Source organism: Charadrius vociferus, unplaced genomic scaffold (genome assembly GCF_000708025.1).
Source record: "Charadrius vociferus isolate BGI_N301 unplaced genomic scaffold, ASM70802v2 scaffold50, whole genome shotgun sequence".
Classification (NCBI taxonomy): Eukaryota; Metazoa; Chordata; class Aves; order Charadriiformes; family Charadriidae; genus Charadrius; species Charadrius vociferus.
The window spans coordinates 31,749-55,720 of NW_009646445.1; the positions used below are offsets into that span (position 1 = coordinate 31,749).

At 45.0% G+C, this 23,972-nt stretch overlaps 1 protein-coding gene across 1 annotated transcript in view; it reads left to right on the forward strand.

Moving 5' to 3' along the window:
- The first annotated feature begins 14,655 nt into the window (after positions 1-14,655).
- Positions 14,656-23,972, forward strand: part of PLEKHD1 (pleckstrin homology domain containing, family D (with coiled-coil domains) member 1) — a 29,327-nt gene continuing 20,010 nt past the window's right edge. The window contains exons 1-2 of the mRNA XM_009882066.1: positions 14,656-14,804; positions 23,364-23,457. Of these exons, the coding sequence (XP_009880368.1) occupies positions 14,656-14,804; positions 23,364-23,457 (243 nt within the window). The remainder of the gene's footprint in view (positions 14,805-23,363; positions 23,458-23,972) is intronic.

The following is a 23,972-nucleotide window of genomic DNA, read 5'->3' on the forward strand; positions in this document are numbered from 1 at the left end:
CGCTTTCAAAAGTCCGAACCGCTGAAATTGGAGCGGGGGGCGGATGTCATTAAATAAAAGGTATTAAGGCTAGCAAAACAAGTTGTTTAGTTAAATATTTATGCTGCAGATAGAGTACAAAGTGTTTCTAAAGCAGTTCTAAACAAAAAAAACCCAACAAACAAACCCCCAAACTGGTGGGTTCCCAGCAGACCTGTTAGGCATTTTGCTTTTCATTTGGGAATTGTGGATTCACCTCTTACTGGTAAGCATTAGCTTTGGTGAATCTGCTGGAGGACTGCTGATGCCTCTCACTGCAGAAGAGTAACACAAGATCCCTCCCTTTCCAAGGGACAGCCTTCTTCTGTCAGGCACCCGTTCTCTTATGCAAAATATGTTATACTCTAATAACTGTAGTGCATTGGAAAGTCAGGAATGCTTGACATGCACAGACTCAACATAAAATTCTTTCTTGAAGGGAAAACCTTTTAACGCTCTACCCTATTTAAGCTATACTTTGTGTGCACTTTTTAAAGATAACATTGCCAAATACAATTTTTCTTTTGGTTGTTTTTTTTTTTTGTTTGAAATGGATTTTCAAGGCTTGAAATATCTTCTTAACTGAAGTGCTTCTTGTTTCCATTGGAATGAGTGTGTTTGTTTCTCATGACATTTGTTAATTATACTACACAGGCCACTGTCTCAATTTCTTTCTCTTTGTCATTGACCTGTTTGTCCTCTAGTTCAGTAGCGGTATGGCCTGGCTCTAGGACTGGTCATTGCTTTATCTGTTGGCTCTGTAACAATACAGGTGTGTCCCAGGATTGAACCTAGTATTAATCCCCAGGAGTGCTTGTTCATTTCTGTGTTTTACTATATAAAATCAGTGCAAAAGTATTAGAAGTCCTCTTTTTCCCCAAGACAGTGTTTTCGGATAGAATTAGCGTATCAGGCCTAAACAAGCATTTTTGACATCAGACCTTCAAAACTTAATTCTGTTCTGAAAAGCCACTGCAAAATTGGTGACATGGGTAAGGTCCTCTCCTACGCATTCTTAGACTTTTTTTTTTTTACAACATACATACTCAACTATTAAGTTGTATGTTTAAAAAGTTCAGTGATACAGGTTACTGACACATACAAATGATGCACAGGGATGTTTACTCCACAGCTCCTAGTGTTCTTCCTGATTGTCCCCTAATTACCTTCTTCCTTGATAATCTCGCTATTTTACTTTGCTTAATCTTTCCACATAACTGAACTGTTTCCAAAAGCTGGGGAGTTTGCCAGATCTGCAGCAGAAGCAGGAGATAGCTTAGTGTAGCATCAGATGCTTACATTTTGTAAAACAGAAGGATATTTTTTTTTCTTTAAACTATCATCTGTCACTTGCATGTGCACCCCACCCCACTGGTTACGCTGGCATGCTGCCTCTTCCGCTTCACCCTCATTTTGTGTGTAAGGATAGCAATAGTTTAGGGAGGTAGGTAGGTCCCATTTCACACATTTTTGTAGCTTATGTGGATGAGTGTGCACTGGTGAGGGTGTGACAGCCAGCCTTTTTGCTGCTGACATGACCTCTGGCATATTAGTCATAAGAGGTGCCACTGCTGAGAGGACCTGTCGTCTTTCTTTTCTGCTGTCCCTCAGATCGTGTTTCCAATTTCTGGGGCCACCACCAGTTTAATGATTCATGAGCTATAGAGGCCAAGTTATAGCAGCAGGTGAGGGATTTTAGATTAAAACATTGAAACTTTAAATTGGCACAAATATTCTGATAACACTTACTTTTCATTTTGGCACTCGGTTAAGTGATAGAAGACTTAAGTGATTTTTTTTTTTTAATTTTTTTTCCCCCTCCCCCTATGCATTTAGGAGTAGCAACAGCATTTTCTTTTGGCTGCCTCTGTTACCTCTGTGTTGAACTATTATTTTCAATTCTGTAGCTGCAGTGACTAAGGAAGCTTTCGGCTATGTGATAAGGAGAATATACAATTTTAAATAATGAAACCTTTCCACATAGTTACATGTGGAGGATTATTTTCTTGAGGCAGAGTATTTTAATGAGTTAAATAAAACGGTCCATTTTATCATATCCCCTTTATTTTACCTATCTCCCCATCTGTCACAGTCAGTCCAAGCACTATGTAGTCAGGGCCATCTGGTATCATTTTCTACTCCTCAGGGGACCTTGGTGCAAACAAATTCCTCTTGCTCTCTCTGTCATAGCCATTTCTGCCTGTGTTTGCTACTGTGAGGTAGGTGGCAGCAGGTCTAGCAGGTAACACTTTAACCAAGTGCCAGGCACATCCCCCTTTCCTTCTGTAAATCCCTCTAGGAAATCTATAATCTTCTCATCAGCTGTTTTTTCAGTTAATGATTTCTTAATTGGTGATAGAAATTGGACTAAAGCTGTTTCTGTTGATCGGGGTATGTTCAGGTATTTTCCCTACTGTTCAATTCCCTTATTGTTCCTTATACAGAAGGGAAATACTTTTTTTTTTTTTTTCTGTGCCTGATGGCAAATGCAGAAGCTGCACTGATGTTAACTTAAGTGAGGATGGCAGAGCTGTCACACCAGGGCAGAAATTTTTGATAGCTGTGGGATGTCAGATTGGCTGGGCGCTAAACACAAACCCACCGCTGACTTTAAAGAACCATTTCCAGGTGGATGGTGTAAAATGTTACCCAAGAGACCTAGGAAAACTACTCTATTTATTCAGGAACTAGTTCAGAACCTTCAAGGAGCTTTTGACAGTAGCAGATGTGTCGGTGTGGTATCAGCTCTATGCAGAATAAGGGAGAGATGCTGTGGAATCAATGTTGCTGCTGCTGCTCCCTTCCTGTTCTGTGCTGGGACTTGGGAAAGAAGAGGAGGGAAGTGTATTTTTGTTCTTTTGGGGGTGGAAGGAGGAGGAGTGGTTGCAGTATGGTGGGGAAGTATGATGAATTTCAGATTCTTTTATGATGAATTTCAGATTCCTGTTCACCTCAAACTTCTTTTAAAAATCTTTTTTTTTTTCTTACTGTCCTTTTATTGCATCTCTTAGCAGCCTTGGTTTTCCAGGGAAAAACACTGCGTGGTCATTGCTGTTTACCTGACTCCATGTACGGAACTGTAATTTTAATGTCTCTTTTTCCAAGCCATTTGTACACAAAATCATTCCATGAATGGCTGCCTTATGATTTTTCCACTTTTAATTGTGAATGGTTAAAATAATGTTGCCGTTTTCAATTTGTTTTATTATATTAAATTTTTACTAGGTGCAGTGCTTCGGAGTTGGCTTCTCATTTACTGCATGGGGTTTTGTGACAGCTCTGACAAAGAGAAATGATGGTCTTAAATGGGACGCAAGCAGTGCAGGCAGTACATTTTGGTTTCGTATAAGTGCGTTTGCAGCTTCTCTTCGTGTCTGAGCACCTCCTGGAAACCTGAAGTGTGAAACTGCATGTCGGGAGGCGGTCTAGCAGGTTGATTTGGATGTGGGCATGAATGGGTTTAGAGGTATAAATACAGAAATGATTTGACAGCTCTGCTTGAGGGGGGCATTTGACAACTTCTGTCTCCCACAGACTGTTTAGGAGTTGGCATTGCCCTGAGCCTCTCCCCACCCCCTCTGAGGTTTACAAGGCAGAGACCTCTTTGGAGGGTGGTAAGAAGGTGATCAAGGTTGCTCCAGGCCAGTGTTAAAAGGCTGGAGGACACGGTGTGGTTAAAGAAAATGGAGAGCACAGGATGGAGTGAAAACAATCTTGTCAGCCCCGACCCAAGATGTACACACTAAGTCCCTTCCATTTGGAGACTGTGACAAAGTAGCCTTTGCCATATATACGTGCCTGTGTGCGATTTGGATTAAAAGTCAACATTAAATACACATGCAAAGATGTGTGTCTCTACTTCGGAGAACACCCCAGCCTACTTTTTGTTCTTGTGGTAGGGGGGAAAACTGCCAGTGAAATCTTTCTTGCCCTGCTCTGTGGTTGGTTTTTTTCCATCTTCTTGCTGTTCTCAGGCACCGTGTCACAGCTCAGCTTTCCTTGTGACTGCCCCGTGATTCTACTGCTTACCTGTGCACAGCTCTTCAGTATCGCTCTCACGTCTTCGCTGTGAACACAGCTTTTCCGGAAGGCAGCCTACCTTCTTCCCGTGGTGTACGGTGAAATGACAGCCTGCGTTAAGCTGTAGCTACCGAAGTTTTCTCTCTAATGCTAATAGTGGTGGTCATTGTAACTGAGGGCAAGTTGTGTTCTTGCTGCGAAGAGAAATTGTCTTCTGAGTTTCTCTGGAAGGGTTTTATTTGCCTCTGACATAATTTTGAGTTACCCAGAATAGTTGGAAATTAAATTTTAGAAGTGATCTGTAAGAAATGCTCAGGCAGGGGATACGAGGAGAGCTTTGAAAATTAATTTTGTTTTTTTTATCTGAGAGAAAACTTGCAGGACAGTCATCCCCCGTCGTCCCCCCCCAGCCCATAGTTTTAGGATTTGCAGGTTTTATTAGAATATTCTCAAAAATCCAGTGACTTGCACATTGTATGCTGTGATTGTGGAAGGGGCAAACTTTTCATATAAAACACTGAATTTCTTTTTTTTTTTTTTTTAAAAAAAAGAAAAAAACAAAACAGATGCAACTTTAGAAGGAACGGCCACAGTGGGAACACCTCTGATTAAAAATGTTACTTTACCAAACTTCGTTGGGACTAGATTTAACATTTTAAAACATATGTAGGGCACAAATAAATTGATAAATCGAAGGAGTAAATGCTGTGTAAAAGCCAGAAGGGTGTTTGTCTCCCGTCAAGGCATATGTAAGTTATGGTTTCCATGTGTATGTTTTTAGGGGTTTGTAGAAGAAAGCTGTTATTACCGTTGCAGCATCCCATTGCTAGTGCCGGGATTTAGGGCAAGGATGAGAATCGGAGTTGGGATCCTTGGGATAACTGGGAAGCTGAGTCCTTGTCACAAGGCAGTTCCTGAGGAAAAGCCTGCGTAGGCTTTTCAGATCTGATTGTAGATCTGTGGGTTTTGCAAGTAAACCCTGTCACTTGACTCTGACATAAAGCTATCAGCTGGAGCAATTCAGGAAATGTTAATGCTTTAAGTAATTTTAGAAAGTGAGGCAACCCCTTAAGCAGCTTGTGGGTAGGTCATTAAGGACTCACCTTCACCTCCCTGGTACGGGGATGGTACCTTGCAGTGTGCTGGGTTCTCTAGCACGTGGTGGGAAGGCACTAATGGAACCCAGTCTAGAGCACTGATTGCAGGGTGGTGGAGGCTGGAAGGGAACTCTGGAGATCATCTGGTTCAGCAACCTCTCTGCTCAAGCAGGGCCACCTTGAGCAAGTTGTCCAGAACTGCCTTCAGACAACTTTTGTGTATCTCCAAGGTGGGAGACTCCACAGCCTCTCTGGGCAACCTGTGCTACTGCTCGATCACCCTCAAAGTGAAACAGACTGAAAAGCTCTTTTTCTTTTTTTTTTTCCTTATGTTCAGAGGGAACCTCCTGTGTTTCAGTGTGTGCCCAGTGCCTCCAGTCCTGTCACTGGGCACCGCTGGATAGAGGCTGGCTCAATCCTCTTTGCACCCTCCCTTCAGGTATTTATATATGTTGATGAAATCCCTCCTATAGCCGCCAAATTGACAGTTTATAGATGTTCTTGCTCTCCATACCCTCCAGCTGCCCTGTAAGCAGGACTGGGTTTTAGACATACATTTTTAGAAAATAAAAAGGGGAATGATGCTGTTATAGGATGGGTGATGTATGCATTCCCAAAATCTTCATGCATCCATTTAAGATATGCCCTTGATGGAGATGATTTATAAGCAATTCAATTTATAATCCTTCAAAAAGGACTTTTTTTTTTCTCCTGCAGTTGCTATCTACAGACTTACCTAAGAACCTGTCACTAACAGTTAAGTGTTTTAGCTATTTCGCCCAAGCAATAAGCGATCTTCTCAGCTAATTGCTTACTTTGGATTTTTCTGGTAACTCATAGGACTTGTGTGGTTAGGAAAAAGTGTAATCTCTTTATACTGGCTTAATCACAAAAAAAGTATGATTAATGTAAAGTCAGTAGGAGAACCAAAACAAATGACAGTGTTGCTATTGTAGCTAGTAGAGGCAGATGCAAGGCAGTAAGGACAGGAAGCCAGTACGTAGCCAGATAGGCTATTGTTTTTTTCAGCAAGTAAAATTCAGTTTTAATGGTGAAGCATAATGCGGTATATTAGCATTCTTTTAGTGTGTTGAATAAAAATGTCGTCTCAGTAACTGGAGACTTAACCATGGCAGTCTGTTGTAAATTGTTTTGGACATGTGAAGAAATGCTTTGGGTGCATTTATGTTACAAGAGTTATCACTAAAAACTTAAATATTGAGGAGCTGTGGTGTTGCAGGCTTCCTGATGGTGGCTGTAGAGTGTTCCTTTGGTTGTTAAGGAAAAAAGTTTTCATCAGCATTTTTATTGGAGACTCATTAGGGATGAGCACAGGAGCAAGAAGAAGATGAGCTGTCATCTATTGTTCCAGCTTACAAATTAAGCCATTCTTCTACTGATACGTGCAAGCCTTATCCAAATATCCCCACCAGCAGAACTGCGCAATGTTCCACCCTCCTTATCACAGCACTTCTCCCTCGTGTCTGAGATGTCTAGAGATTAACAAACCCTTACAGGGTGGGGGGGTGGGGGGGGAATTTAAGAGAAATGCCTCATTCAGAAAACTTGTAGAGCTAATTACAAGTCAGCTGTATCGTGATGACTGACACCAAACCTGTACAGTATTCAGAAAATCTAAAAGGTGAGGTGAAATTATTAGAGAGCGGAAAAATGCTTGTTCTGTATCTGTACGCCCATCCAGTGTCTGACATGGTAATTACTTTATGATATATGATCGCAGTTTGCATTGGAGTCTGTGGAAGTTAATGGGCTTCTGCTGTCTGAAGAAGAAACACTTTAAATGAGATACTCGTTGTTGGACTGAGCTGAAGAGGGCTGCTAAAAGCCCTGCTTACAAGCCTTAGTACTGATCTGAATGACTCTTGCTGTAACACCTAGTCGAGCTTTCCTTGTTTGCCTCCAGAGGGTGAAGTTCTAAGTAGAATGAGTTGTGTTTTAGGACTGTGATGGATTTCCCTTGTTCTGTTTTCTCTTTTTGACAGAGAAGATGAGGGACGGCTGATCTTGAACAAAACTCTGCACTCCTGGCTTCTGCTCTGTGCAGGTGCTTCATGTGAATGTGCTTTGGTGCATATGGAGGCCTAACCCATGGGCCAGTCTGGGAGTTTCTCCATGTTTATCCCTGCAGCCTGGGCTTCGGCAGCATGAAAGAGGCCTCAGCTACAAAAGCTGTGTGGCAGCATGGCTCGCAGGAGGGCAAATGGAGATGGGTGAGGGAGGAGATGGCCCTCTTAGCCTGCTGTACTTCGTGGAGAGCAATAATCATCTGGTTGATGGCTCTCCTCAATATACCGGGTTTGCAGTAGAGCTGTTGTGGTCTCCTGCTGTGATAGATGGCACCAGTAGATCTTTGTGCCTCTGTATGTAGATAACCACTTGAGAATGCAGATAGAATCACAGAATGGTAGGGGCTGGAAGGGACCTTTGGAGATCATCTAGTCCAACCCCCCTGCCAAAGCAGGTTCACCTACAGCAGGTTGGCCAGGAACGCATCCAGGCGGGGTTTGAATATCCCCAGAGAAGGAGACTCTACAACTTCTCTCGGCAGCCTGGAAGGAGGCAAGAAGTATGTCTTGTTCTTGTCCTGTGAATGTGCACAGCGTGAGCCCTGACCTTGCAGTGACCGGCTGTGAGCAGGACCAGGAGAGAGAGAGAAACTCGGAGTGGAGGCTGCTGCAGATTAGAGCTGAGGGGTATAGCAGAGGGTATAGGTGAAGGGTGTGAAGAACATCAGTATTGTGGTCCCCACAGTTTCCACTCCTGAAAGAAGTCCTAATTGTCCTTAGAGCTTTTTAAGGCCTTGCCTTCAATGGTCATAATAATGGTAGGGGTAAAGGGAACACTGAATGTGTACACAAGAGCAGTTATGGTCTCTGTGTGTATGTGCTGGGCATTTTATGGAGTTCAGATTAAAAACATGGTTTCGCCAATCCTGTTTTCTGGATATGTATTTATTGTTTAAAAGTTAATCCTATGACTTCTTTCCCTCTTTTATCCAGAGGGGACGAAGTGAGTAGAAATTAGTGAACTGCAATCGGTATCTAAACTTTTGCAGTTAAGAAACACCTTGTAGGAAGTAGTCCTCCACCTAACTCTCTTTTTAGAAACTTGGAGTGAGAGTTCCAATCTACTGACTTGTGTTGAAACAGCTAACGAGTGTGCTTCTCCAGAGTGGGCAGAGCCATCAGCCCTGCATCTCATTTATTGAGCTTCCACTTAAACTTCTGTATTTCTTCAAGTACTGGCAATCACAAGTGTGTGAAGCTGGAAAACGCAGTCTGCTTTGAAGCTAAACATAGAAAACCCTCTAGGCTCCTCTTTGCTCTAATGCTCCTCCCAAATTCCAGAAAGCTGTGGATTTGACATCATCATCGGTCAGAGTCTTGGATTAATTATTCCTTTTTTTCCTTATGTCTACTAAGATCAGCCAGTTATTTTGATGATATTTTCCCCCTACTCTGAAAAAGAGAGAGAGAGAGCAGAACAAGCCACTTATCTACTTCAAGCCCATCTTGAATATCATCAAATATCATCAGTGTCAGTGTTGATGGTGCTCCAGTTGTTTGCCTGTGTTAATATGTGGAGGTATTACATTTCCCACACCCCACCTGTTATTTTGCCAAGGGAACTCCCAACAAATCCTCATCTTTTGCAGGATTTTTTTAGCTGGCCATTGTATCTAAGCTACTGCATGAGTATATGTACTCTTGTGATGTTCTGGATGTTGGTACCAGTGTCACAGGTGAGGAACTGTGTCTGGGAACTGAGCTGCGGTCTACTGAACTCTGCTTTGGTGCCCTCATTACAAAGGCAACATTTTTCCGCTCAAAAGCGGGTCTCGGTAAGCAACTGCATCTTTGAAACTGTGTGCTGCCCCCCGGAATGACTGCTGTTAATCTTGCCTCTCATCTGTTTGCTGGATCTCCGAGTGTCCTGGCACCACAGGGTGCAAAGGGCAAGAGAGGTTTTTAAAATTGCCTCGCTGGCCTTTATGTAGTCCATGCTACTCACATGGCACGTATATGCATGTTGTAGGTAGTCTTCAACTTGACTTGGATGTTTTCTGTGTAGAAAGCTTCCTGCAGAGCTCACTAAGCTGCGTCACCTGGTCAAATGACGTCCTGGGTGACTCTCCCCTGTTGCTACTGTCATGTTTGGGATTGGGTAGAATAATGTCGATCGCAAGCAGGTAAGACGTGGATAAAGCAAAATGCTGTAGGAAAGGTAAATAGACATGCAGGTGGCACACGTGCCAAGCTGCAAGCTTACCAGCTGTGAACACGGTCAAAAAAACCTTCTTGGGGAAAGGTTTGTTCTTGTCTGTCCCTGTGTGTGGAGGTTCAGCCACACACCCCCCTGTGAGGAAGAGTGCTCCCATGGCTGCTGCGCCCTCCTGCAACCTCCACAATGGGACTGGGATTCCCACTTCTGCTGGGGCTGCCCGAGCAGTGTGGCTGGTTATGGAGCAGTCGCCCCGCAGACACGCGGCACTGCCCTTCTCCAGGGAGGAAGGGAAGGGACTGTGTGCCATGGGTTCGTCATCTAAGAAAAGCAAGCAAAGCTGTATTTATTTACTGCTGTTGAACAAACTACTGGTTAGGAGCATCTTATTTAACGACTCCAGTACTAAGCATTTTCTGTTTATGTAAGCCATGTGATCATCTCGTGGTATTTAGGCTTGATGGGGGAAAAACTGGTGTATTGCAGGAAGCCTACGGGCCATCTTCTGGAGGAAGCTTTTTCAAATGTAGCTGGCCACTCTGATGTATTCTTTTTTTTTTTTTTTTAAGCACCAGAGTGAATGAGTCTTCTTCCAGAAGAGATCTCTTAGTATGATTGGGGGGAAAAAAAAAGAAAATCTCCTTTAGATGCTGAGAGAAATGGCCATTGACTGTGGTGTCAGTCCCGGAGGAAACCACCCCACAAAAGCCAGGCTGTGAGTGCCCACTGTCCACAAAGCGACTGGGCTGGCTGCTTGCTATCAAATCCCTTTGCTTCAGTAAACTGTCATCTTATTTTCTGTCTTCCTGTAAGTCTCCTGAAGTGGTGCTGTATCCATAGCTAATAGGTTGATTAATATGATTCATGGGCCGTCCAACATGGATCTGGGTGGGTTTGAAGGGCCAGGACTGATGGAGGGCTTTGGTTGGAACGGCGCACCGAGACCATGTGATTCTCACCAAGGGATGATGTCAGGTGGGATTATGTATCTATAAGGAAGATGTCAAGTCTACAAAGGCTCTTTGCTGAATAACTCTCTTCTTTGAGCTCTGCAGGACAGCTCTGACTTCCCGTGAGACACTAAAAGTTTAACCACGTGCAAAAGAAACACGATCTGTTAATGTCTTGTGCAAAAGAGATGGGTTGACGGTGGTTGTTTTTGTTCTATTTAAAACAGCCTCTGCACTCAGCTGTACGTCTGGGAAGCTGGAGCATCATTTTGATAGTTACATGTGACACTTTACCTTTACAAGAGTGATATATCATAAATTAAGCTGGAGCTAGACTTTCTTTTTATTTCTCCACATTGTTCCAGGTACCTGCTAATACCTCCCATAATTGCTAATGGTTCTCTGGGTTGAAAATGGCTACGGAGTCTATCAGAAGCTGTAAGAGGAGAGGGAATCCATACTGGAAGGTAAAATCAGAATCTTTCCAATTCTGCAGCAGCTCTGATCCAAATCTCGATTTCCTGGCCCCAGCCCAAGGATTGGGTTGTTCTTTTCTGCATAAAGTACTATTGTAAGGCTGCCCAGAATATAAAGGTATAACTTTTCACTTTAAAAAAAAAAAAAAAAGAAAAAGAAAAACACAAACAAAAAACCCCAAACAAGCAAACAAAAAAACCACCAACACCCCACCCCACCCCCCCCAAACTAAAAAACAAGCCTCCTCATTGGCTGCAGGTATCTAGTATGTGCATCCTTAAACCAAAAGGGACTATCTTCTAGCTGGAGGATGCCTTATGATGATGGAGCGTTACTTCTGTGCTAGCTTGCACTGCTGTCTGCTTCAGATGTTGGTGGTTTTTTTTAAATGATGAGCAAATTTTTATTGGCTTAAGGTGTAGGAAAAATTGGGACAACATATTAGCAAAATAATTCCTGTATTAGTACAACCCATCTCTCTGCAGGAAGGTTTCCTGAGTAAAGCTCCAGTGGTTTCTCCCCAGGGTGTATAGCTGTGTTTCCCCTACGAGCCATGAAGAACCAAACATCCATCTAAAATCTTTGTGTTATTATTTTGGAACAAAAATGCTTCAGAGAAAGAGGGTGAGCCTAATCTGTACCCCTGGATGGCACAGCCACCTCAGGTTGCTGCGCAGGTAATGGATCCGACCCAGTAACAGCTTTTCATCTCTGCTGCTTTTTTTTTTTTTGCGAGGCAATTCCACAGTTCCTTTGCTGTGGCAGTTACGTGCCTTCTCATTTATTCATGGCCAATTTAGGCCCACTTGTTTTATTGCAAGCATCGACCTTTAGCAATACATTAAGAGGGGAAAGAATGCTTGAAACTAGGCAGCAGCCAAATTGTCACCTTTGTTCTCATTTAAATAAGTGAAGTCCTTCTAGTTTCCTGTCATACTGCGGGTTAACTATACCTGTGATCATCCCTCAAGGCCTTTTCCGCATCTCTTCAGGGCTAGTGAATCTGTTTGGCCAGAACTGTACGGATGGGATCCCATGTGGGTCTGGTACGAGGGCTTACGCCTGCCTTCACTTGTAATGCAGAGCGCGGCCACCTTTGTCTTCTTGCACTCGTGTCACACGATTGTCCTGCTGCGGTCTCGTATATTTGAGTCTCCTTCCTCTGCTCTTATGAAATGATGGGCTTCCCAGGTTAAATACAAGTGGATTATGCACAGTATTAATGTCTGTGTACTTTTGGGCTGGTAGGTCTCACCAAGGTCTTGCAGCAAAATCAAGCCTGCTCGTGCTTCCGTAAGGATTTCTGTCCCCTGGCATTTGGAGAAGGCACTTCTGCAGGACACGGCTCTCCCTACTCACCCTGTGGTTGATGCTTTTCTCTTGGCTGGGTTTTGTGACACTGATCTCTTGATCCTGACGCTCCTGGCCAGTTGAAGTTAAGTTTTGCATCTAACAGAAGTAACGTTGCAGAGCCGGTAAGCTGTCCCTTATGCCGTGACCTTCTGTTGGTGAGAGGCAAGTCGCTTAGACCTCCTGTGCTGCGCTCTGGCTCTTTCCGTCAGACAGGCCCCCCCATTTATTTAGATTAGTACACACTTAAAGGAAAGGTTAACGTAACCACTGTTATTATAAATTATTTTTTCCAGACACCAGCAGTTGCAGAACTCGCCCCACTGCTGTTTACTGCCCCAGTGTTGCTGGCTCCTGCCTGTGTTTAACTCTTGGTGACTTTACAAAAGCAAGTTGCTTTTTCACTCCTCCAGAGCTACCCACTCTAAAGAATTTGCTGTGACTACTCAGTCCCTTGCTTGTCCTAGAAACTTCTAGAAGAGACAATATCTGCATTTTTTGATGTTTGAGGCTGGAAACTTCTTTTCTCCTTGATCTCTGCGAGATAAAATTAAGTAAAGAAGCAAAGGATGAAGTCACTGCAGGTCACTGCTGTCAGATCTTTGCATCGCTGGTGCGGTACAATGGCAGGGGCACTGGACCATCCTTACACGGGAGCTCTGGGGCTTTTCATTGCACATTTATAAACTAAATTATAAATTAAGGTGGCGCTGTTGGGCCCAGAATCATTTTTACCCTTTGTGCAATGTAATTCCAGGGGAAGTCTTCCCTCTCATGACACCCTGGTTATGAGTAGTATTTTCTTTTCAGTGCAGCGTGTGGAGCAGTCGCTACAGCATTAATACTTCTCTTCTGCAATGCAGGGTTGTAGTCGAGAGTTGGGGCTTGGGCGGGATGGAGGCATCTCTGCTGCTCTCCCCTGTTCCCCAACCTCTCCCTTAATGTCACTCTGAGATGGGATTTGCTCCTGCCTGGGACCAAAAAGCCAGTCAAAGCCCAGGTGAGAGGAAGGAACAAAGCAGCGAGTTTGCTGACTCCCTTATTTAGTGATCAGTAGTGACTGTTATCAGGGACCTGCATCACTAATTTCCCTAGTACCAAATACACAGCCTTCGAGCTTGAAGCAGGCAGTCTGCATTTCCTCTACATAAGACACTTTGCAAGTGCCCGTGACCATGGGCCTGTGTCCGGTGCTGGGATCTAGCCTCTGGCGCGTCCCCGGCTTCTAATCTCTTGGAATGAGAAAGGATGGTGTCTCTGCAGTGTGTCGCTTCTGAATAACTGCATTGGGAAGGGCTGACATTTGGCAATTCTAGCATCAATGCCGATACACGTAGGATGGCATGGGTCAAAACGGGAGCAAATGCCTCACAGCGTGTGTGTGTCTGTGTTGGTTGTACGATACCCCAAAACTCCAGGTGCTCTTCCCAGGTGCAGTGCAGGCAGTTCTTTCCCAAATGCTAATCCTGGAGGGAAGGCAGGATGCAGGAAGGAACAATATGATGCTCGTGTGCTTTCCTGTGGACATTACAAAAGAGAGGGGCTCTTTTGGAGGACTGTTTGTATCCGTGCAGGGAGGGAGGGAGGGTTTCGAGAGAGGAACAAGGACTTGGGGAACCAGAATAAAAACCTTGTTGGGGGAGTACTAAACAGGAAAAGAATAGAGACTGACCTGAGCTGTGTGACATATTGCTATGTCTCTGTGCGGTGGCCAAGAAGGAGCTGGTACTTAAGAGGCAGGGCAGAGGCTGTGCTTGTCGCATCTCCAAGATACAGCAAGACATGGAGGTGAGGAGAATTTTGATGCTCTGACTTGGCTCAGCAATGGCCCTTTAAGGCTGAGCAAGGCGTGCAGCATGGACACTGCCCAGTCCAAACCCGGCAGCCACGTGAACTGTACCCTGGGTGGGCAGTGCTAGGCTGGCACAGCAAAAACCTCCCGATGGCAGAGGCAATCTGATAGAACTCACTGGCTCCCACCCACTCTGCTCCCCTTTTCCTCGGGACAAATGAGAAGAACCTGCCTCCAAGTGCAAGAGTTTGGGGGTATGTGTCAGAGGAAGAGATGCCTGACAGTAAAGCATCCTTCTCGCCCTGATTTCTGCCTGGGATGCTGCAATGTCGAGTGAAATAACCTTCCAAGCTGACTCTGGCGCAGAGGTATTTTGGCTTATGTTATTGCTGGGAGCTTTCTCTCTTTCTGCCTCTCTGTGTTTCTAATCTCTGGCTCTCTTCACTTTTTTTTTTTTTTTTGCCTGGGATGTGTGCTGTCTGTAATGCATCAGGAAGCAATACGCAATGAGGAAACTCTCATCATCTGTGCATCAGGGAGAGAATTATTGACTGAGTGCTGAGCAGTCAAGTTATTGATTCAAACCATAGCCCAGTCTCTCCGTCTGCCGCTTGGAGTGACTGGTTACGTCCTTCTGGTTCACTGCATTTAATCGGATTCCCTGAGCTGCCGCACAGAAGGGGGAGAGTTAGAACCAGATCCATCTATAATGTTCGCTTCAAAATCCAGCTCTGTATCCCCTTCTCCGTCCATGGAGCAGGCAGATTCAGATGCTTTGGACATCAGCACCAAAGTGCAGCTGTATGGCGTGCTCTGGAAGAGACCTTTCGGGAGGCAGTCGGCCAAATGGTCCAGGAGGTAAGCCACGGTCGCTGAGGGATGCTCAGGTGAAACACAAAGCCGAAGGGCGCCGGGGTGAGTTAGAGCCTGAGTGTGCAGCTCTTCCAGTGCGGTTAGCCAGGCAGAGACAAGGAGTGAAACTTTGGGCATAGCTTCCCTGTTGTTCTGAGTCTGCTTTACACATGTGGCACCCCCATGTGCTTTCTTCTTTATCAACCCAGACCCTGTGCTACATGCGCTTCAGGGTGGGCACAGGGACTAGCTGCCTCCTCTGGATAATCATCCTGCACCCATTTCATGAAAGAGGAAGAGTCAGTTCATATAGTTTGCCCCTAAAACTGCTTGACCTTATTAGCACTTGTTAAAGTTTTTTGGGTATGAGACGGGTAGGTGGAACTGAGTGTGCATGTGGGACTGTGCATGCGGGCATATGGTCCACAGGGGTTTGTGGATCAGCATCGGTGCTGCTGTGCTGTGTGGCAGTGATGGGAACCGCAAATGCAGACTCTCTTCCCTGGGGGCGAAGGCGGCTCTGAATTCTCTCCTGTGGGAATTGCGAGCTGCTGTGTGTTGTGTATAAGCAGCCAGGAAGTTTGGAGCTGGAAAGCATTAGCTATAACCTTTTATCAAGGATGGAACTATGTTCTATAATACTGAAGTGACAGGTCAGTTTGAGGTTTAAAGTTGGTATAGTTTCTTTACCCGAATTGCTGAATCTCACAGGAGAGTTTTCCGCTAGTTGTCAAATGAGACACAACTGTTTATGGATGGGTACTCACACAGAAACATGGTACAGCTCTTTCTCATTGCTCGCTGGGGATACATGATCCAATGGATTACGCCTTCCAGCATTCCTGGATGGCAGATTAATGTCACTGCTGATAGACATCATTCAGTTAGATGACTAGCAGCCGAGAAGCTTGCGTTTTCACCCTACCACTGCCAGAGAGATGCTTTGCGACCCAGGATTTGTTGTCATGGTCTATTAAAGAAGGGTAGTAGTACTTCTCCACCTTTAGTAGTTTTGTATCTGCTGATGAAAAAGTCTGCCAGAAAAGCAAAGTAATGTCGTTTTCTCCCCACCCCACCCCGCACCTTTCCACTGGGGAAAGGGACAAATGAGTCATTGACAGAAGGCAGCACAGGAAGCCTGAGCTACCTCTGGAGCAGAAAGGTGGTTTTGTAGCCTTCGTAGCATAGCATGTCTCAAGGCTTTTCAGAAGAATAAATTAACCTGCACATGAGCAATGTCTGTTGGCTGCCTCTGGTACTCCCTTTTTGTGTGTACCTTTTTTGCTGCAGTGTAGACACAACACATCAAATCCATTTCTAAACCCCTCTTTCCCAGTCCCGCTCTGTGTAGTAACCACAGCGCAGTCCAGTTTAAACCTGTGAAGATGTCATGGCCTGAAAGATAGTTAAATGTTATGTGGGAAGCAGTTCTGATTTTGTAGCCATCTTTGACTTGCATGCAGGTTTTATTCCGTACTCCCTCCCTGTTCCCTCCCCCCCCCCCTTTTTTTTTTTTCACCCAGGAGAGTATTTGTGTTGATGCTCCCTACTCAGCATCCAAACATTGATATTTAAATGAATTATGTCTGGAAACTAATGTGACTGTGTTACAGAAAAGAAGTGGACATAATAACGGAGGGAAAGGTAATTTGCCGTGGAGGAGACATTCTTAAAAGGCTTTCTTCTTCCTAATCAAAATTTCTTGCAGGCAAATGGCCTTTCTCTGCTCTCTCTGTCATTATTTATTTAGTGCTGTTCTATTCCTAGAAGTCGCCCCCATCTTCAGCAAGTGGTAAATGTTGTAGTGATAGCAGGTGGGAGGAGATGGGGAGGTGACCTGACCGTGGGGCAGGGATGATGTGGAAGGTTAGCTGCAAGCATGGCAAGCTGGAGGTCCTGGGGAAACAGAGACAGCCCAGTGGGAGATGAGCACAGGGAATCTGTAGGGTTTGGAAGGAAGGAATTTCTGGAGTAAAAAGACCAGGACAGGAGGGATGATAATGTTTGTTTTATCGCAGGAGAGATTTGCTTTGAAGTAAAAAAATTTGTATGTTATTATAAGTCAGTCAGTCATCGGGGGGGATAAGGAGCAATTCATCCATTCCTCCCACCTACCCCTCTTGCCCAGCAAGACACAGCTGGTGAAGTGCACTATTTTATGAAAAGAAGAAAAGATGTTTCCCACTCCAGATAAATTAAAAGAAAAGAAGTCTGCTATTGCTACATATAGTTGAGGACCTGATCTCTAAGCATTGTAGATTTTGTTCTGAAATCTTGGATTACTACTTTTTACCTGTTTGGTATTTACAGGTAGTACCTTTGCTGTGAAGTAATTTTGCACTGGACAACAATACCACTCCCTGTCCTGAGGAAAGTCTTCCCAAGCTACAGGAGATAAGATAGCGTGTAATGGGAGGATTGATCACACCAGGCCATCAGCCACGCAGATGGGTCTGTGTGGCTGTTGAGATGCACGATACTTCACTGACTTTATCCCCTTCGTTTGGCTGTAGCAACAGTGCTGCTGGAGACGCTGAGTTAAAAAAAGGGAAGGATGGAGGCTGACTGGATAATGGATCAAGTTAAAGTCCAGGCATGGTGTCCAGTGCTTTGGTGACTGAAATCCCAGGTCTGGGAATTTCACAGCAGTAGAGGTTATGCAGGGAGCAGGGAGGGATAGCAGAGCCTTGTTTTAGTCAGGGCTGGCATCTGATGGCACCTGTGAGGACAGCAAGACTTGACGTGAGGCGGTTGTCTGGAGCACTTTCAGTCCTTTCCCTTGCCCGTGCAACGGTCTGTCCTGCAGCCAAAGCATTCGTGTGCTGCCTCAGGTACTGAGCGAGGGCAGGCTGGGTGCTTCTGGCACTGGACCAAGACGCCTGTGTTTATCTGCCGGGGCTGAGGTCTGAGCACGCTGCCTTTCAGAGCTGCGTTATGAAACGCCATTAGCAGCATCCTCGCTCCCATCTCTCCAAGAGAAGAAGTTCTATTCCTTGGCTAATGTGAATTTTCTTTCCTTGTAAAGTAATATCTTTCCAAGAGCCATGCAATCATCTTCTGAGTTTACTGGTGCTTTTGACCAGTACAGTTTAAGCTTGGCTCACTGCTTGAGTGGCTTTGGAAAGTCATGCTCTCTGTCCTTGACTTATGGTCCTCCTCTTCCCACCAAGCTGCACCCCATTCTTCATTCCAATTAACAACAAGCAGTTTAGCCTCTTCCCTATGACAAAAGTCATACTGGTAACAGCATCAGCCTGGTGTGGAGTCTGGAATGAAACGCACAAGGCACGTACCTGCCCTGGATGTGGCATGAATGGGGCTCTGTAGCTTTGTAGGTAGGAAGTGACAAATCCTTCTCTACTGTAAATAAGCCCAGCCCCACATAGAAATGTCAGGCTCCAATCTGACTGTCACCTTTCAGGTGACTTTGGGGGCCAAGGGGAACAGTTCTAGGAGGGCATCTGCTCAGTGGTCAGCCGGAGCCAGAAAGCAAGGTGGAACATGAGGAGTTGAAAAGAGTAGAGAGCAAAACACAAAATATCCTTATACCTCTGAGTGAACCCATCGGAGATGCCAGGTTGCTGCTGGAAGGAGGGAAAGAGCACAGTTAAGAGAGAAATTTTATCTTCTCTTGGACCAGACCTGGCTGTGGCACTGCAAAGCACGCACATAACCTTGTTGGACAACAGAGTGGCTACCAACGGTCACTGGAAGAGGTCACAGGACAGATGGAAAGGATAATTACTTAGGGCTGTTTTCTGCTCTAAAAAAAAACCAACTAGAAAGCACGCAGCACAGTTCCCGTTGCAGAGCAGCGTGGCTGCGTGCAGCCCAGGCAGCAGGGCTGGGAGTCGAGCAGACCACGTGCTTCCCTCTCGTCCTTGCGGCCTCACCATTTGGCTGGTTGCTGTCAGGAAGCATCCACCTCTTCCCGCTCACTCCCCACCCGGCTTGGCCACGCTCCGTCTGCCAGGCGCCGGGGCAGGAGGCAGGCGGGAGAGAGACCCCAGGGGCTGGCGGGAGAGGAAGAGTGAGGGACAGGTACGGCGGCGGCAGCGGCCTCTGTGCTGACATGTTGGTAAAGGTCTTTTGCCCATCGTTTTCCTGAGCTGTCCCCAGAGACAGAGCACTGGGCTGATGTAGTAATGAGGATTCCCTGCCTGTTCTCCTGGACTGGTGCCCAGGAAACCATCATTGGAAGGAAGGATCAGTGAGAGGGCTGCAGTTTTATCATGTAAATGCTTAACATGGGCCATTGTCACTTCAAAAGCTTTTACAAAGATTAGCTAATTAATCTCTTGAGCCCCCTGAGCCTCAAAGAAAGCACTTTATCTCCAGAGATCAGGTATCTCAACTTCTCCAGTATGGAGCTGTTGTATCTAATCCTGGCAGATCATGTCCCTGGCATTACATCTGAGTCACTTGGATTGTTACTCTTCCTCCACTATTCCAGTTTAATTACACTGTGGTTTCAGTGGTTTCTTAGTGCAAGATCTAACCACAGGGACAGGCGACCCAAAGGAGTTGACCATGCATGAATGGCTCTTGTATTACTTGTGCTGCACATGGAGTGTGTGTGGTTGTACCAGGTCTTCTCACCTTTGCTGCTGCTCTCCAGGCTTTTTGAATGCTGTTTCTTAGTTTCTTCTTTTTTTGGTTTCTTGATTTTTATTCAAAATGCTCTCCTGCGTTACCAGCACTCCCTCTTATTTCACTGGCACACCTGAGCCTGATTCAGATGTGTTCAGTGTCACTCCATCCCAGTCCTAACTGGGTGTCTCTCCCCATTCTCCCTTGGTCATCTTTGGCCTTTCTGCTCCTGCTCACCTGGCTGCTGCTTCAGTCTTCATCTTGTTCTTGAGTCTTGTAACTCTTTCTCCTCTACTACTCTTTCTCCTTTCTACTCTTTCTTTTTCCATCATGCTGCATCAATTATCCTTGCGTCGTTGGACGGAGACTTAGTCCTGAAAGTCAAAGTGGTGATCTTAGTTACTTAGGTGTTGCCTTTCAGGTAAGGACAGATGAGAGAAAATAGCATAAAGATCATCAGCTAAACAGATTTTCAATGTTTTTCCTTCACTATTTGCTGCAGAGTTTCGTTATTATTTTTTTAAACTCCTATTTTGTATATTTTCATTCCAAATCCGCACAGATTTTCTCCACATCTATGAGGTCAGAGATCTAAAATTTCATTAAATTGCCAGAGGCACAACAATTCTGAGAGATCTGTGCTATGCTTTGTGCTTGGGTTTGTTTTGTTTTTGTTTCCCACTGGAGCATAATCTATATTACGGGGATTACCAGGAGCACGGAGCAGACTAAAAGTATGTAACAAGCTAAACCCTGGCTTTCACTGGGGGTTAACATTTGGATTAAAAATCACACATAGCTAAAGATCTTTACCTGTCTTACGAATGTTTCTTGAGGATGTTCAGACCAAAAAGGCTGTTGAAAGTGATGAACTGACTTTCTCCATTTCATGTGATGTGTTGGTTTTTATTCTTCAGTTTTGTATTTGTCCCCACAGTGTCTGTTTCACTCTGACCCACTGGACTAAGGACAGTCTGTTGGCCAGGCAGGATCTGTTTGTTCTTTAAATATGTTATTTCTGCATTTATTGTGCAGATGGGGTAATACATGCCTCTAAAAAATCAAGTCCTTGTTGAACAGTGCATTAGAGATACGTAGTGAAGATGCAGCCACTCATAAGAAGACTTTCTTATAGAGTTAATGACAAGAGGTAGGAAGAAAAATGAAACAGAAAGGCAGAAGGCTGCTGCTCATGGAAATTATGTGGATAGGAGGAACCAGGACCAAGCCCTGTCTGCTGTGTGGAGGTGTCTCTGGTACCTGCCTTGGCCAGGCTCGGCTCTGCCCCTGCTGCAGGGTTTGTGGCTGCCTTTGCCGTTAATGCAGATATATTGGGGAAAATACCAATCCTTGTTGCACACAGAGGTGGGACATGGATGAATCCACTCGATCAGGAATGTGTGCCACAGATATGTGCCTACTGCGCCTGTTAAATGGGCTTTGTTTGCCAGTGTCTCAAAGTTGTGCGAGCAGTTCAGCCCCGCACCTTCTCTGGGATGCTCCTTCCCCACCCCTGTCTACTGTCATGAAGAAACTGTTCTGGTCCCTGATCTGCGACACTGGAAAGAGATTTAGGATGGAGGTTCCTATTACAAGGAAAGTGAGTTGAGTCCCACGGACAGTCCATCTCCCTGTCCATCTAAGGAACCTGTTACAGTAATACAGAGGGAGTACGGATGGCTGCCGCAGGTGGGGTCACGCGTTGGTTGCCTAGCTGAGGGGACATTAGCTGCAACTCCTCTGGGAGGTGCACTGGGACTTGAGCCCAGGATGGAGAAAGCAAGAAGGTACCTTGGGTGGAAGGTGAATAGTAATTGTTTCTGCTCGGATAACTTGCTGGACGGGCTGCACTGTGAATGAACACATTTTTGGTCCTCTAACTAAATGAGCTCAGTGCAGAAGAGTGATTTTTGCGCTGAGTTGAGCAGTTCTGCCTAGAGAGATTTTGCCAGGCTGTAGTCAGGAACAAGAGATGAGGTTAGGCAGTCAGCCATGATGTTCCTGAGTATCAAGTGAGAAGACAGTGTCCTGCTGAGACAGCAAGCTGGCTGCTTCTCCCCACCTCTGATGTCAACAGGAACGCGTATAGATGAGCAGGCAAGGAGAAGAAAAAATTTGGGGCACATGAATTGCTGCTGGTCTTTGTATGTTCTGAAGATTTCTGGATGTAAATATGCAGATGTTCAATGATGTCTTGGAGCAGGCACACAGCCAATCCAGAGCTTGAGCTTGCCGCAGGCAATCAGAAGTTTAGCTCTCTGTCCTCTGTCTTCCAGTCCCTCTGTAAGCCCATGGCTCTCATTTCCATGGCATGTGGCAATTTCATCTACGTTGCCAGAGTCATGATAGAAGAGCAAGAGATAGGAACTGGTGGAAGTGCTAAAGCTTTCTCCTGAGCATAATAATGATAATACTTATAATATAATAATAATCCTCTGCCAGCTTCAGATTCTTTCTTTAGCTTTAGGAACTAAACTGATACCAAATTCCTGTGCTCATTTGTACTAGTGGCAGTGCTTGGCTCCATCTGCTTCAGAAGACTGCGGTGGGATGGGCATGTGGAGGTATTGGAGTTGCTCTTGTGGATCAGATCTCTGGATCCATAGCCTGTCTTTAACGGTAGATTCAGAGGAAGGTGCAGGAATCCCCAGGCTGCACAACTGGGAAGTGCTGCCCGGAGAAGTCTCTTCCTGATGCCTCTTAGTGGAGGCTTTCTGTCCAGAAGCAGGAGGGTTTCCTGGGGATGTTCTCATTATCCACAGAAATGCCTTATCCTTTCGAGATTCCTCACAAGCTCTTGTTCTCGGGACCACAGGAAAGTGATTTACACAGCAGTGTTTTCTGCAGTGGAAAAAAAAAAAAAAAAAAAAAGCATTCTTTATTAATTTTCATCTTATTGCATTTCACTTTCTTTCCAAATCCCTCTTTTCTCATATCAGAAAATACATGCAGACCACATTTTCTTTGTCATTTACTCTTTTGAAACCTCTCTACTAAACTAGTCCCCACCTTTTCAGCTGCTCTTCAGCATTTTTGAGTGCTGCAGATTTAGACTGAATTTAAGCTAAGTCAGATATCTCTCCCCTGTACCATGGCCTGCAGGGTAAATGCAACCTCATTTTTCTAAGAGGGACTCTCCCAGGGGCATTTTAAACGTCCAAATAAGCTAACAGTGTCAGTCCTTTAATCACAATTTTGAGGGCATGCTCAATTAAATTAGAGTAAATTAGAGGCGTGGTTTGCAGAAGTTGTGATATTCTGTGGCTACTATACCGTGTTCATCAGAGCATACCTAAGGCTAACTGAGCAGAACAAGGCACATTTTAATGTGACGCATATGAGAGAAAAGAATTTCAATTTCCTTTGTATTCACAAAGGTCAACGACAGGAGACTTTGCCAGGAGCTCTGCTTAAAAATATCTCTTAAAATTTATTTCTGCTCCTGAGTGCTCTCATGGGCAACCTTTTGCCTCGAGAGTCACTTGGGGATGCTACCCGTTGACTCTCCTTTATACTGAGATGGGAGAAAATTGCAAAAATAAGCTTTTAGTTGCTCTTAACCCATGTGAAAGAGACCCTTAAAAAAAGGAGCAGGTCCCTTCTAACAGGTTGAATCCAACACATGGGCTAGATAGAGCACACACAGGTCAAGGTGCCAAAAGGCTTTGGCTGTGCTCCTGTCTTGGACACAGAGCACCATTCCATCCCCCTGTGAGTAAATGATGGTACGGTTTGCCTTTAACACTAACGCGTGCATGCTGCGGTAAACTGGAAGCACAAAGCACTTGAACTTGGCACTTAGTGATAAGCACTAGCTCTTGGCTAGGAACACAAGTGAGGCACCTCACCTTAGGCTTAGAAGGGAATGGTAAACTCTTCTGCTCAGAAAGCAGCTTTAGTTAGGCGGAGATTTTCTTGTGCTGTGAACCAGGACCTCTGTTCTAGTGGAATTCATTTCCTTCCTCTGTCCTAAAGGTTCTTCATCATTAAGGAAAGTTTCCTGCTCTACTATGCTGAGAGTGAGAAGAAGAGTTTTGAAAGCAATAAATACTTCAATATCCACCCCAAGGTGAGCAGTGTTTGCATGGGAGAGGGGCTTATTCTGTTTCTAGAACAGGCCTCCCTGGGCCCAGCAAGTGAAAAAGAGGTAAGTCACAAACTTCTCACAGATCCAGGGAAGCCTCAAAAAAAGTAAGAATCATGTCAGTACCTCTTCAGACTCCTTAATGATTCAGCAGGTACATGACTTTAATGTTTTGGGGTTTTTTTTACCTGATAGTTGATATATCCCCTTGGTTTCCTGATCTCCTAATCAACTAATCTTGTAGCTATGAGAATACTGTTGGCAAAACCAGTGGTGGGTCTAACAGCTTTGGTTGCTGCTTGTTCCTAGCCTCTACTTGCACTTGTAAGCAGTCACAGTCAGCCCCTGCTGACCCATGGGCCTCAGCCCCAAGAAGCTGTCTCCGTAGCTCTGCCACCTGGAGCTTTCACGGAGGGACTCTTTGCTCTGAGTCTGCTCTTATTCTCTGTAGTCACTGCAGGCTGACGGAGCACACATGCTTCCAAAGGTGCTGATTTCAC